This window comes from Aethina tumida, chromosome 3, assembly GCF_024364675.1.
Source record: "Aethina tumida isolate Nest 87 chromosome 3, icAetTumi1.1, whole genome shotgun sequence".
Classification (NCBI taxonomy): domain Eukaryota; kingdom Metazoa; phylum Arthropoda; class Insecta; order Coleoptera; family Nitidulidae; genus Aethina; species Aethina tumida.
In genome coordinates this window covers 23,576,396-23,593,346 of record NC_065437.1, presented here as the reverse complement: position 1 = coordinate 23,593,346, position 16,951 = coordinate 23,576,396, and the positions used below count along the sequence as shown (strand labels likewise).

At 24.1% G+C, this 16,951-nt stretch overlaps 1 protein-coding gene across 3 annotated transcripts in view; it reads left to right on the top strand.

Moving 5' to 3' along the window:
- LOC109608673 (uncharacterized) overlaps window positions 1–16,951 on the top strand; it is a 134,845-nt gene that overhangs the window by 58,252 nt on the left and 59,642 nt on the right. The window contains exon 1 of one of the 3 annotated variants that reach the window (XM_020025192.2): window positions 13,496–13,514. The exons of the other annotated variants lie outside the window; for them this stretch is intronic. Within the exon in view, the coding sequence (XP_019880751.2) occupies window positions 13,509–13,514 (6 nt within the window). The 5' untranslated portion in view covers window positions 13,496–13,508. Of the gene's footprint in view, window positions 1–13,495; window positions 13,515–16,951 lie in introns of those variants that run through there. 3 annotated transcript variants of the gene reach the window in all.

Sequence of the window (16,951 nt, the reverse complement as noted above, 5' to 3'; positions counted from 1 at the left end):
TACCTTCTGCGAGTGGCAATAAATTTCGTTGGCGTTGACTCGAGGAGTTCATATCGATTTCTGGCGAGTCCAGAGTATCCAAAACTGATGTTTAAGTTAAATATTGTTTTCCGTTCGGATTCAATCAGGAAATTAAGCCGTCCAAAATAAATTTTCTTGCCTATGTAATATCAATATTTTCTATGTAATAAATTGTTCTTTACTATTGTGTTTGTTAATACTTTTATATTTTTTTATATACCTAATAAAAATATATAAAACAGTTTTTTATAATTTATTAGTTTTAAGTATTATTAAAATATATTATTATATATTAAGTATTAAAAAAAATAAAAACAAATTTGAAATGTTATAACTAAAATTGTTAAGTAACTATACTTTTTGTTGAATGTTCAATATATAAGCAATTTTTTATACATGTATTCATATTTTTATATTCTACTATTTTTAGTTAAGTACATACTATAAAATACGAGCCATTATTTTCTAATTGAATATTTTTTTATGTGTTACATTCAATTAAAATGTGAATATTGATTATTACGTGATTTTTTTTACCGAAATATACTTTATGATAAAAAAATTATAATAGAAATTTGTATTTGTATAATATTTTTATATTATACTGAAACATAACATAAACAAAGTTATTTTCACTTTAAATTTCATTTTATTGTAATTTTTATTATTACTACTTGTATGTGTGTTTAATAACGTAGTATAAATACATGATGATGTTACAGAATTATTCTCTTAAGAAAAAAATTTCAGAAATTGTTATATAAATATATACTGATCTTACTAAAATATTCTTTTAAGAACGAAACAATATTTGTTGTTTTAAATAGTCCAGTTATTTTTTTAACCACTTTTTGACTTCTAAAAGTAATTTTATAATAATATAATTTTATTAAGTTATGTAGTCATATTTCATTTAAAACATTATGAACATTATAACATTCATTGTTATCAACAAATTAATACGATTCTTCTTCATGTGAGTAACTTGATTAATTTTTTATATTATTTGTGCACGTAAACAAAATTATTTTAATATTGAATTGAAATTTATTTATTTATTTATATATATGTATTTAATTATGTACTCTAAATACATATAAATTTCTGGCTTTTCTGTAATTAATTTTCTTAATAATATAATTTTATTATAAAATTGATGGAGTATCAGTTAGTTTTCATAACTAGCTTCTGACTTTTCTATAACTAATTTTCATAATTATTTATCTAAAACATGTGTGAAAATAACATTTTTTTATAAACAAGTAAATAAAATTATTTATGTGAGTAACTGAAATATATATTAATAATATGAACGTATATTTCTCAATACATGTGAATTATTATTGAAGAAGAATTTTTATTTGAGGGCGAATTTTCGGAATGACGCAAATATGCCAAACCGAAAATGTAACACATAAAGCACGAACCGGTGAACTTTAACAGGAGCACAACAAATGTGCCAATGCACAAAATGTCCGACTTCCACTTTATCAAAATGCATTTACCAAAACGGATGCGGGAAAATTGATCGTGAAATACTTATTTCGTTTTCTCATTTCATTCTGTTTTCGCATTTCGTTAAACGGTCGCGATTTTTATTCGACATTGACAAAGCGGCAATTTATAGTTTTAATTGGGCTCTGGTGTTTTTCTTCCGTTTTGGCGTGGCATTAATCGTTTTCGGCGAAATAAAAGAATAGATGCACTGGAACTTGTGTTTAAAGTATGTTCCCATGATTTACTTTCGTCCCGTGATTGGTTTTGGTTCCTCCATGCGATTCCGTTGTTCAAATGGTCCAATTAGACACTTAAACGTATCAACAAATTTATTATGTGTTTTCTTATTTTTTACTAGAATGACGTCTTTTAAAATGGTTTTTTTTTTATTTTCCGTAGTGTTATGAAATTTATTTATTATGATTAAATACGTACCATACACTGAGGTAGTTGAAATATAGTTAAATTATCTGTGATAAGTGAAAAAGTAAATATTTACGTACACTTATGTATATTTGTACAGTTCAAGATAATTACCGGAGTTAAAATAGGATCATGTTGATATTAAACATTTTTTTCCAATAATGTGGTACATAATAAAATATAAATTTAAATAAAAATATATTTGGCTATTTAAAATTAAAAATATGTAAAAACTGTGAATAAATATACATTATGATTGAGAAACATATAGTTAGTAAATTATGAATTTTTGTAGAAATTTTGTTATGGAAATCAATTCAGATGGATAGGTATAATTTAAATAAACTAATTTTAGAAATGAACTACATAGTTATGTTTTAAATATTTATTAACGTTATTCAACACATTCTAAAAATATCCAAATGTATGTAAATATTTTACTTTTTATTAATAAATAAATTCTGAATTTATATTTTTTATTTGATATAAAATTGATAAATCTATAAATGGAATATGGGATACTCTGAATTTATTAATTTCAATTTAATAAACTAAATGTCTTTATTAATACAATAATCCTTAAAAATAACATACAAACATATGTTTCTATTAAATGAAGATTTTATTTGAAACTGAATTAAAAAATTCTCTATAAAAAATTATTTTTATAAATACAGAATACGTCTAATTTATTAAAGTAACTGAATTTTAAATTTAATGTTTCCAATGAAAATTTAAATATTGAGGTTAAATTTATTGGGACAATAATAAACTTGTCGTAAACAATATAAAGGAGAGGAAATTTGTATTATAAAATAATTAATTAGTAATCTAATGATTAATAGTACTATTAAAAGTAGTACCAAATAAACAACAAACTAAGAAGGAAAACACAATAAAAGAAAGTAGGTAAGTAGACTGGAAAGATAATATTAAAAAACAAATATGGAAATGTAATTAAAATTGCAAATTACGTAACATTATTGTCGAAAGGGAAAGTTGCTAAAGGAAAAGTGAAAAAAATCAACTAAACAAAAAAATAGTAAATGGTTTTAATTGTAACTATTAATAAATCTAGTTCTACAAAAAAATAACTCTTTCCTTCATTCTCCAAGTTAAGCTAACAATTATGAAACGTTTGAATATTTAAATTATTTATTCAACAAAGTACATTATTTCGTATATAAATTTTATAAAATTAATTTAATTAACAAGTTAAATATTAAGCGGAGCGAAAACATTCCCTAATATAAATTAACTTTGTACTTGAGCGAAAATTGCGCCGTCGAAAGCATTCCACTGCATCCTGCTGATCAAAACTTTATTCTCGTGGTGTGTCACACTACGTAATAAATAAAGTTTCGCGGTCTTCTTTTACTTTCCCAAAGCATTTCGGAATACTCGCCATAAAATATCTAAATGCATTTGAATATTTAAATTAGATACTTTAAAAGTTAATCTTCTCCGTTGTCAACAAAACATGAACGCTGAAATTTTAAAAGGTCCAACTTTATGATGGATGTAAACGGCCAGAATTTTAAATATTACATTTTTGCTCAAGCTAATATATAATAATATATATAACAAATTTATATTACAATAATTTATGAAAAATTTATATTATTTTAAAAAATTGTTCTGTACATAGAAAATATATTGGTTATCAATATTTGAAATCAGTTTCTTCTGAATAAAATACAGCCTCTCATATTTAAATAATAATATTAGTGGCAAGTTTGGTTTAACACTTACAATTCTATATTGAAACAAATTTATAAAAGAGAAAATAATTTAAAATCAAAGTAGTAAATTGTAACGAATTAACAAGGTAATAAATGTGGAAATGAGATTAAAATAGTAGAATGGGTATCCTTATAAATTTTTATCAAGTTATAATATAAGAAAATTGTACAAATTTGTCATAAAATTATTTAAAATGTATTTATAAATATCCTACGTTGCATATCTAATTTAAATATAGATAAGCTGTCATCGAAGTTATTAAAACCCGTTCCCTATTAATTTTACGATAAGCGATGCATTTACAATTTCCTGCAATGCACACACGTGAAATAAAATAAATCCGAGTCATTTTTCTTTCGTTCAATAAAATAAATCGATGAAGAAAAAAAATAAAAGTTATTGTAATTCATAAAGTCGAAAGAACTAGAGTGGAACTGTCTGTGAACGTGGGACCGGAGAGAAAATTAATTAAAACTTCTAATGCATCCCATTTCCGGCATCGGTTTTATATAAATCGATGGGATAAATATAAGGTTTGGAATTTTTGCGGATTACGTGAAACTGGAGATGCGACAACGTGAAATAACATCGTCAAGATGTTGCATTGCATTCGTTTTCTGTCGCTCGACACTTTCCAACTAGGAAAAATGTCTTCCGACTGATGCCGCTACCATCGGAGAATGTTGATTAAATAAAAACTTCTTTCGTTAGATACATGAAGCATTTTGTATTAACCCAGTTCTTTATCGCAATTATTTACTTTTACCTTTTGGTTTAAAGTTGAGCTCTGTCTAACTCATGCACGGTGAATGAGTTCAGTAATATATTTAAACATTTTATATCTAAGTTTATTCAAGAATGTACATGATTTTATTTTCAAATTATTAAAACAATTAGTTAAATTTAATTATTATTAAAAATTTAAGTTTTGTATGAAAATATATTTTTAAATATTGAAATTTATAATGGTTTTAAACAATTTGAAATATTAAATTGTTTAAAACCATTATTGAGTGATTTTGATATTAAATTGATTGGCAAATAATTTGTGCCATCAAATATAAAAATTAAATAATGTAAATATTTAAGTAATTTTAATTTACAATATATTTAGATTACCTGGGTTTATATGAATTTTAAATTAAACAAAAATGTTCTGGAATTGAAAATGACATATCGAAAACACTAAATTTCAACTGATGAATATAATAAATAAAATAATTTTTTTCCACGATTTTATATTATAAAATATCACAAACGTGCAGAAATTAAAAATTAAAAAAAAAATGCAAATTGTCGATGGACTAAAATTTAAATAGACGTAAAATATTGTCAGCGTCATTTTGTTGTCAATATAAATTATTCCATTTTCATTAGTTAATTGACTATTTTGTTGTAATCACAATTAAACAGTATAAATGGTTTTAATTATAAATTATTATTATTGCACGAGTGTAGCACTATTGTTATAGAATTAAGTTATTTATATAAACATATTTATATCAGGAATTAGTTTAATTGTACAGATAGTAATATTAGTAAAAGACCAAATTTATTGAAATCAATTTAATTGAGTACTAATAAGTAAAATTATGGTACACGTAATATTTATAAATTTCCAAATTTATTGTAGTAAAATATGTTTAATAAATTAAAAATAAAACTAGTATATGGAAGTAGTAGATTAAATTTTTAAATTTTGTGTGTAACATTATTTCATCACTAAAAATTATAATTGTTACACATATTTTGATTTGATTTATATTAATAAATATTTTAACATCATATTAAAATCACTCAACTAAGTAAATACATAAAAATAAAATAATTTTAAATATAATTGACACATTTTATTTTTTAACTTATGTTACATTATTTATAATTAAGATAAATTTGTATATTTCAAAATTTATTGTAACAACAAATGTTTTCGTTTATTTCAAAAAATAAAGATTATTATACATAAATATTACATATTTTCGAACAAATTAATTTTATTTTGATTCAGTTACAATTTATAATTCATTTAAAATAAGGGAGAATTTGTACATTTCAAAATAATTTGTTACAACAATTTTATTTTGTATTTAATAGAATAAAAAAAATGTATTATAAATGTTATATATTTTTGAATTAATTAACTTACTTTATTTTGCTATATTATTATTTATAATTAAAATTAATTGCAAAATGTTGATGAATTAAAATTTAAATAGAAATATAAATAAAATATTGTTAACGTCATTTTATTATCAAAATAAATCGTTATTTGTTTACAAATAAATTATTCCATTTTCAATAATTAATTGAGTATTTTGTTGTAATCACAATTAAACAGAACAAATGGTTTAGTTTTAATTATAGACAATTTAAATTGCGCGAGTGTGACGCTATTGTTATAGAATTAAATATTTATATAAATGTATATCATGAATTAATTTAGTGTTTATCTTTTTTTTTTAAACCTAGATAATATTAGTTGAAAAATAGTTAATTTAATAAAATCTATTTAACTGTAAAACAAAAATATAGGAATAAAACAAATTTAAATATAAATTTTTACTTACAGTTATTGCAGAAATTATTTTTTACCATAAATAGTTTGTTATAAATAAATTCATTAAGATTATTATGTCAGGCAAATTAACTGTAACAGTAATACTTTCTTTTTGCTTTGACGAAAAGTAGTTAAATGTAGAAAGTTGTAATTACAAGCAATTGTCTGAATTTATGGGCGGATTGTATTTAAATAGATTTTTAATAACTGCTAAAGCGTAAAAAATCATTTAAATTTATAACCTATTATGTAGGAAAGCATGTCATACATAATTTTAAATTATTACAATTTTCCTAACTAACAGATTAAATTGCAACATGTTAAAATCCTTTTTAAAGAGATAATTCAATAAGCTTGTAATTTTAATTAAAATTTAATAATAATCGTACCCAAATATTTGGCATCCAATTAAAATTTAACAATTATTTATTAAAACAAAATGCTGCACATGCCTTTATTTTATATATATATATATATATATATATATATATATATATATATATATATATATATGTTTTTGTCGAATAATAAATTAATTAATCGATTAGCTCCTCCATTTAAGCAATTACCATCATCTTAATTATATTTTGATTTATAAATTCCAATTATACCTTCCCAAAGTCTCAATCCGCATTCCACCCGTAAAACGGTACAAATTACCTTCGTAAAACGAATAATGAAATATATCGTTTCATTTAATTTATACTGAATCAGAATTAGGAAATAGCCACTGGGTTGGCTGAACGGCGAAGGATAATGCAAAGTAATAATCTCATAATTTCTGTTTCCTCCCTGTCTACGCCTATGTTCGTAAGTCGCTTTCAAAGTGAGTCTGGGGTAATCGCTTGCTTTCCTACATCCACTCGAATTGTTCGCACAAAACACTCATTGCCTCTCTGTTCGTGGTCGTTTGCCGAGATGTTTGCACGAGAGGGACGGACGTATTGGTCGATGGCACGCCAAAAGCAAACCGAACGTCTCCCTAATCTTTTATTCAGTTAATCATAATTCATGTTATACTGTATTTCGCTGTTTACTTTCCATATATTAGGTATTATTTTATGGACTGTTGGTCCTGATCAGACAAGGTATGTTTGCGGTTTTATGTACCTATTTGTTTCGCACGGGATTTCGGCTATCTCACCTTTAATTACATGTGCAATTTGTTATGAAGCGGTGTTTAATTAAATTTATTTTCTGAAGAATTATACAAATCGATTCTTTCAGGCAGATTAATAAAGAAAATCTGATGTAATAAAACGAAGAGTGACTCAGTTTAATATGTTAAAGATGGTTGATTAATAATCAATAATTTCAATTTATTAATTTGTTATATTTTAATTTATTATTTCTTATTTAAATTATTTCTTTTATTTCTTATATTTTCTTTTTATCGTATGAATTATTATTTATAACTAATTTGAAATATTAAAGAATTTTTTTATTCAAAAATATTCTTTTATCTGTAATTAATAAAATAAAGAAAATTACATTAAATTCCTTATATTTTTTAATGGATTATAGTATTTTGTTATATGCATTATTAATATTAGTTTAAAATATGAAAGAATTTTTATATTTAAAACTTTATTTTAAAATATGATTTTATCTTATTTTTAATAGAATAAAAAATATATAGTAAAAACTGATTAACTCACTATATTTTGTTGTATTTCTTATTTATAATTAATTTAAAATATAAAAAATATATATTTTAGAATACTAATTTCTAATTTTATGTTGAATTTAAAGAATAAATAAAATTATACATACATATTATGTATTTTTAATTGATTAATTTACTTTACCTACCTTATTACAGTTATTGTTATGCATTATCAATTTGAAATAATTATTATATTATTATATTAATAATAATATTTAGTATAAGAATAAATAGAATAGAATAAACTGTATAATAGTTTAATCAAAAATTATTTCGTTTTCCATAAAAATTAATAAATAAATATTCATATACACATATATAAGTTACAGAGAATTAAATTTTTATTTTTTAATATAATAGTATCTTTTACCTCTTAATAATATTTCGATGTATTTATTAAAATAAATACTTATTTAAAAATATAGTATTAAAAAGTAATATTATAAAAAAAACGAACTATTTTTTAGTTTTTTAAAAATATAAATAAGTTGAAATTAATTTTACAGTTGTAAGAAGCAAGTGTTGAGAATAAAACTTTACAGTTTTCTTATTTCCTAAAACTGTAACTTGCAAATGTTTCGAAATAATTTTATAATATGGTAAATTTACAACTTTATGGAAGCTTTAAAGAAACTTGTTTCGCAGTTCCTATTCTCTCCAAATCTAATAAACTTTTCCGGACGTGAACATCTTTAGCTACCTTGTAAACACACATTCAGGTGTAGCAGAGCCATAAAACTGTTCCTTATTAAAAACACAATTTCCAAGAGTATCGGATTTCAATTTGCCGACAACAAAAGTGGGACGCCTATGTGCTGCTGCCGCCATACCAGTCGGGAATATCAAATATGCTCGTTCCGCGCCGCTGCAAAATAGGGGTGGCTACTATTAACAGAAAATCCAGCAAATCGCTGTTCGCCATAAGAAATTCCATCCCGTTTTCAAAACTTATTGTCTCTATATGATTGGAATTTCACATAAAACCCCAACGAGATATTATCCACTATTATATTATGTACAACCCTCCATTTATTTTTTCATATTTTTCATAGACATTTTGTGGCCGTAAAAACAAGTAGGGCGCTACATTTTTAAAAGGTTTATCTCATCATTAACATAACCCGCAAGAAATATGGGCACTAGTATTTCACGATAAAACTGACAAAATTATTACTCCACTTCATTTTCCTTTACACGGACCGTTTTTAATGTACGATTGTATCGTGTTTAAATTAAAGGGTGGATTCAAATGTTACGCAGTTAATTATTAGCGTTTCCATCACACCAACATTAATTAATGCGTTTTTCTCCCGAATGGAGACAACTTGGAAAACCGAAAAGGGACGAAATTATTTCACTAATCATTAAGTTTATTCTCTTCTGTTTGTGTTTCGAGGGGGCGAACGAAGGGTGCGGATTTTCGCTTTTCACCAGAAAACGCCGCCGCAGTAATGTTGCTGTTACGGTTTTGAGATGATTAATGCACTTTAAAATTCCATTTTTGTAAAGTTTCGACCCGTTTGTCTATTAGATTGCTTCCTTCTATTCATGTAAAAAGTTGTATAAAATTCTATTTAGAAGACAAGGTTTTAATTTAATTTAATTAACTAAATTCATTTAAAATTAAGTATTTCAAACAACAAAATAAATAATCTTATTTAATTTAACAAAAGTGAAAGCTGCTATTATTGAAAAAGGGACATTTTTCGTAAATAAAAGCCTTTACAACTTTACTGTCAAATTGTTTTGAGTAATTTAACTTGTGATTGGCAGGAGTTTTAATGAAACAACTTCTTTTTAGTAAAGAAAACAAATCAAGATTGCCTAGGTCATCTAAATGAGGTGAACACTTTAGAAATCACTGAAAAATCAGTTATTAACTCATTTCTTTATGAAAAAGCTTTGAATTACCATCGCATCCACCATAGTCGCCTGACCATCGATTTTTTCCTGTTTATAAATATAGAAAAATGGCTCAGCAGAAAAATAGCTCTAAATATGACTGAAACTACTTATTTCTTTAAAAACAACGTGGGCAGTGAAACAAATTAATCGTTACAGTGTTTTACTCTGTTATTTCTATTTGTGGCAGATTACTGCTCTAACGAATTTATTTTTGTATTTACCTCCGGTAGAAGAAAATTGTTGTTACGTTAACCTCTTTTATTGATTTATGTTCCTTTAATAAAATAAAAGCATAGTATATAATGATTTAAATTTTACTTATCTAACACAGGGAGAACACAATGTGAAATTATAATAGCAATCATTAAATTATTCTACCGTATTTATGTTACTCCGGGGCGAACAAAGGGTGTCGAGTTTCCGCAAGCTGCTTATTCCACAAAACGCCCGGAATATGGTTGTGTTTTTAAGATGATTGATGCAATTTATTTTACTTTATTCTTTCTGAAATGTTATTTTTGTAAACTTTAAACATCATTAAAGTTTATACGTGCTTAAATCTGCTTTTTTGCTTTTGTTACATTAGAAGTTATAGGTTTTCGAGGCAAAGGTTCATTTTATCGGTGCTCAAAGTTGTTATTCTACTTTATTTTCCGGTGTGTCCAGATATTATATAATAATGCTGGCACGCCGGAAGTTTTATTTGTATTCAATGAACTGTAAGCGATTGTATCAGCGGGTTGTAAGGGCCAAAATTGACTGCTTTCCTTATAGATTTTCAACCTACGTTTCTTTAGTAATATTTTTCATCAAACCAAAGCGAATGACCATATGACTATGACAAATGTCTTCCATTCTCACACCTCTTAATTACTATGTTCTAATCTTAAAATTATGTATTTGTTTAACAGCAAAACATTTTATACACCGAAATGGTTTCATGTTGATTATAATTATTAGTGCTTTTCATGTTCACAAATGCAAATTGATGACCCCAATACGCTGGGAAAATTGAGAATGAAAATACGTCACTTCGATCATTAAATTATTCTTTTGTGTCTCGCATCGAGGAGAGTGAGTAGTGTCAAATTTCAAATGAATTTCTCCACTCGTTTATATTGTATCAAACATCAGACTAGGGGTGTTTTCGAATGATTGATACAATCTGCTCTCAGCTTTTTTCCTTTGAGATATTGTAAAACTTGAAAGGTTTATTACATTTTATATGAGCTTGTCTGTTAATAAATATTAGATCTGATTTTTATTATTTTATTTTATTTACTTTTAGATTTATATTTTTAGATTGTGTTTGTGTTTTGTTTTAATATTTGCTGTAAAAAACTAAATTGTTTTAGTTAAACTAGTTAAACGGACTATTATTATAATGTAATATAAAAATGTACACTTTTAAATAACACAGTTTAACAAAATCACTTTTTAATCATTTTCTTTGTTTATTTTTTATTTAATTATTTTTCACCTGTATTTTAACAATTTTAATTTTGCAGTTGTATTATTAAATAGTAAATAAAGCATTTAAGGGAGAGTAAAATTACTGAATTATGAAGGTCATTTTACAAGAAACTGTATTTAATCAAATTCACTGCCTGTACAAATTAAAGGAATACTTCTTTTTTGTGTTTAATTTTTTATTTAACTTTGACAAATTAACAAAAATAAAATACTCTTGAATTTTTCAAGTCATGTTTGAACCAGAATATAACTGGAAAACAATTTGAAAAGTTTAATTAAAAGTAAAAGTATAAAACCCTTATATCAAAATGATTATTAAATAAATTATTTTTTTGATAATTGTTTAAGTAGATAAATATCATAATATATTTTTACTATATTATTTATTATATTATTAAGATATTTATTAATTAATTGTACATTTTATTAATTCATATAAAAATTGACATAAATTCAGTATCAGATAAATTAACAAAATGCTCTCGAATTTTTGAAGCCAGAAATAAAAATTTAATTTGAAAAAAAAAATGATTAAAAATATTTAATAATTATAAGAATTATAAAGACAATAAAATCAATATTAAATGTGTTGAATATTAATCATTAATAATGGTTTACCTAGGTAAAAAACTACTTTAGACAACATTTTATAAAAATAGTTGATTGCTTTTGATCTTTGTATATATTTTCATAATTAATTTCTTGGTTAAAAGTAAATATTAATGGAACAAATCTATTTTTTAATTTCTATTAAATAAGTGATGGAATATATTTTAATATTGGATAATTATCACTTTAAATAATTTCTTTCAAAAGTATACATGACTAACTATTTTAAAACCAATAAATATACCTACATAATTTAAATTAAATTAACTTTTTATAGAAATAATTACATATATATAAAAACAATTAAAAAACTACCAGTTCTTTGAAAAAAAACTGAGGACAAGATAAAAGTAATTACCAACATTTCATTTTAAATATAAAAAACAAAATGTTTTTTTTTTTAAATAAATCTTACAAATTTTGTCACAGATAAATTATTAATTTGCTTGTAATAAGGAAATCCCGCAGTTTCACGAGTTTAAAACATTCCAATTAATTATTTAAAAACTCGCTTTGCAAGTAATTTGTTTATGCTAAAATCGTAAGACACACTCGTGACATTCGCATTATTGATTGAAGGTTTATTTATGAAATATTTTCTCGTTGCATATAATCGTTTCTCACTCGAAGTTTGTAATTGATACCCTGACAATTATCTGATCTTTGACCTTCCTTGTTATGCAATTGTTAGTTTGTGTTTTTATTTTTCATCGATTACTTTCTAATTGTAATTCATAATATGGACAATTGAGATAACCAGCTTTTGAAACGGTTAAAATATTAATTCTCTAAATTAATTATCTATTTTAATGTCTATTTTTATTCATTAATTTGAGCCTATGGTTTGTAATAATTTTATGAATATGAATAAACCAATAAATCATTATTCGGGGACATTCAACGTGTAAATTTATAATCTGACATCGAAACGAGAATGGAGTGAAAGTTCGCCGTTGTTATTGTAATTCGCTCCGCAATCTGATCCAATGGTAATCGCTGATAATAACCCAGAAATATTACTTCGAATAGACGTCCGGAATCAAATAAAAATGTCAACGTCAATATTATTATGAATTAATCATATTATGTTGCGCAACGAAATCGATAATAATTGCAAACATTATATTTATTTTGTTCTTCTAATAAAATGTATTAATATTCAAATTAAGTTAATATTATTATTCATAGATTGTACATATTGTAACCTTGGCGTGTAAAATAATAATGGTTGGGCTTGTGATATAGATTTACAGAATTGTTTTCATTCCATTTACACACGAAAACAAGGAACAAATTTAATTATGTACTTATTAATTAATTAATATATTTTATCAACAAATAATATTTGCAGTGTTGTTAATATTAAAACCTTGAAATAAAAAAGGATTACATGGGTTCGTTATGTAATTTTCCAGGACCGTTCTCAGCACCTTCGACAATTGAGATAATTTATGATTGATGATTTTTTGGCTGTCGATTTGCTTTGGACAAAAACGTGCAAGCATTCCATTGTCCGAATTATGATTTTGGTACAATCCAAATTTTATGCTAAACCATTTCGTTTTTTTTTTTCAGGTACGTAACAATTTTAACGATCACGACCTGGACTGATTAATGAATGTGAGTATGAACAATAACGTGTCGGATCTGGAGATAACAGGAGAACCATCGCATAAATAAATCGTCCGTTTCCGGTCCCAAAGACTATTTACGTTTAGCGAAAGATGTGTATTTTATTTTTGGAGTTTTGGATCGAACAAAGGGAAAATGGGAAAGATAAAGAGACAGAAATAGAGAGTGAGAGAGAGGAAGAGGAATTCGCTTTTTGTAATCATAAAATTCCCCCTTGGATATTCTGGGTCATTTTTACGAGGGCTGTATTAAACAAGAATTTAATTTTGTCGTGTGTTTTTCGAGATTCGAACTGATTATAAAACAAATAAATTAATAAATTCATTAAAAATAATGGAAATTATGATTTTGCTTTTCGTTCTCGTTGAATTTTATTTGTCATGTAATTTTTACATTCCATTCGATGATAAAATTATTCATTATTTGTACCATTATCACTTCGACAAACAGTGGTGTGTCGTTTGAAAATAATAATAATAATCAGTTGATTCGTCACGAATATCAATTTACTACAATTTAAGTGGTTTTTTTACTCTATGAACGAAAACATTACCTCATAATTCGAAGGTTCTCGAACACAATGGATAAAGTGTATATCATTTAATTGTTATATTTCTACAATATTCAAGGTAGCTCGCCATTTATTGTTGGAATCAGCGGCGTTTCGCTTCAAAATATCCTAATATTTTATTGTTTAGAAGAAAAAAATAAAATTTTCTTTTAAGTATATTTAAGGTAATTGAAGAATAAAATTTCGTTAAAAAGTGTGTGAATTATACATCCAATATTACATTGCAGGAACTACAGATTTTTACAATTTTTATTTTTTATTTCTCTATTTCTATATAATTTATAGTATTTTTTTATATTTATAATTGTCAGTTTATTGAATTTAAAATGTTATGATGAAAAGAAAAATAAATAAATATTTAAATTAACTGTTACATATACAGTAATGGCCATAATTATAGCAATTTATTAAAAGATATATGTGTTGAATGAAAACGACCCCAAAAACAAATTCAAAATTGTGACGTGTTTGTTAAAAGACTTAAGCATCGATGTTTTGTCTTGTCCGTCCTAATCCCCAGACATCAACTTTATAGAAAACATGGGACATCACGTTTATAACCAAAACATTACTAATTTAAATGAATTCATCACAATATTCGGAAAATTATCTAGTCTATATGATGAAGATGTGCCAAAATTATAAAACAAAATGTTTAGTTAAGTAACATTGATTTAATCATTAAAAATCCCTTCAAAATTAATGTTGTTATATTTATGTCCACTAAAATTCATTTATTTTGACAGTTCACATTAAATAAGAGAATTAAGGATAGAATTATTTAACATTTTAAGAAGTTGCTATAATATGAACATTATTGTATTTTTGTTTCATCTTTTTGAACTGTATATACAGCTTCAACTTAAACTTTTGCTTTTTCTAGCGAATAACATCTTCTCGCATCAGTAACAAGCGATACTATACCATCATTTATTTATTCATCTTAGATGGTTTGGTATCTTCTTTCTTCTTTAGTCATGTGCTCATATTGCTCACCTAGATTTTCTGGGAAGAAAAGCAAATAACCGAAGAGAAAGTGAATGTTAATTGTCTAATTTGAACCTGGAAATTGAAACTGAATATTTTGGTATAAATATGTCTTAGACATATTAACTTTCAATATCTAGGTGAATGACCCAAATGAAAAAATAAATAATATTTTTATGTTCATCACCTTCGAATTAACCCAAAAAATATAAGAGAAAATTTCAATGTTTCAAAAACTGAAATTTATAAACCAGTGTAATAAATCTGCCAAACAAAATTTCAGGAGCTTATTTCCAAATCCTGGTTTTTTCATTAATATTGAATTGTTTTTTGTACAATTTGTTTGCGTTTGTATTTTTTGTTATTAACAATGTTGATAAATAGAATTTTAATATTATTTTATTTAATTGCAGTAACAAAAATTACACACTCCTATATTTAAATAGAAATACTTTTCTTCGAAAATATTGCAAATATATAGTGAAGGTTAAAATTTATAATCAATTACTCTGTACGTGTTGAAATTCCCAAGTAAGTACTTTTGAATCAGTCAACTAATTACGTTCGGTTATTTTAACTAATACATCAATAATGCGGTCCGTTGTCGACCGTAATTGGAAATAATTTAAAACTGCGACTTGACTGAATCGTATTTGCGGTATTTAATCCACGTTGTCAGGATAAAAGGCGTTCAGCAACATTGTAAATAATAAATTTAAATAATTTAATATATTGTCTGAACCAAAAACGGCCTTGGATTTATAAATACACATAAATATTTCGACAAACTCAGCTATGAAAGTTACTGATCTTTTCATGAATTTTCATACTACTCTTTCTTTATTGAAGTCCATTACAATATAAAATATAATTATAAATATTTAATTATTTAATTTAATTTTATTAAAAGAATAAAATTATGAATAAAGGTTGTAAAAATGAATATAATTGTATTATAAATTATTAAAATATTAAAGTTGCAGTACAACTGTACTGTAATTATTTAGTTTTTACATATTTTTCAAATTTAGTTATGCATTTATATTTTGATTCATATGTGGCTGTAAAAATTAAATAATGTTTTTTTTAATCTGCTTAATATTTTAAATTTATTTTTATATAAAATAAAGCTTATGTGGAAATATTTAAAGAGTAACAATATATTTTGAAATTAAATCATAATTCAAAATAGTTTTGAGGTTTAAATAAAAATTCCAACAATTTAAACTATAAATTAAATTAAAAAAAATTAAACGACTTTCATAAAAAAATATTAGTTACAGTACAGTTACAGTAATTATTTAGTTTCTACCATATATTTTTGTTTATATATGGCTGTAATAATTATATAATATGGTTTTATTCGTTAATCTGCTTATTATTTAACTTATTTAAAAAGAATGAATGTATTTTGAAATTAAGAAGTCATGATTCAAAATTGTTTGTCGTTTAAATAAAAATTCCAAGATTTAAAGTAAACATATTTATATTCTTAATGATTATAGTAGAAAAAAATTAAATGACTTTCAAGAAAAAATATTATTAGTGTTACAGTACAGTTGCAGAAATTATTTTTTATAATTAAATTGCTTATAAATTATAAAAAAGAAAGGATAAATTTCTCTTGTTTTTTTATTTATTTATAGTACACATATTTTGGTTTAAATCTGAAAAAAATAAATAATTTTTTGTTAATTTCTTTAATATAATTATTAATACCTAATGTAGTTAATATTGATTTTGTTTTTAAATTATATCTTAAAAGTTGTTAACTCTGTTTACTATTATTTAGTTTTATTATTGCAAGCAATACTTACTTTTTATTAAAAAAGTTTTTTATTAATTTAATTAATTCAAAAATAATTTT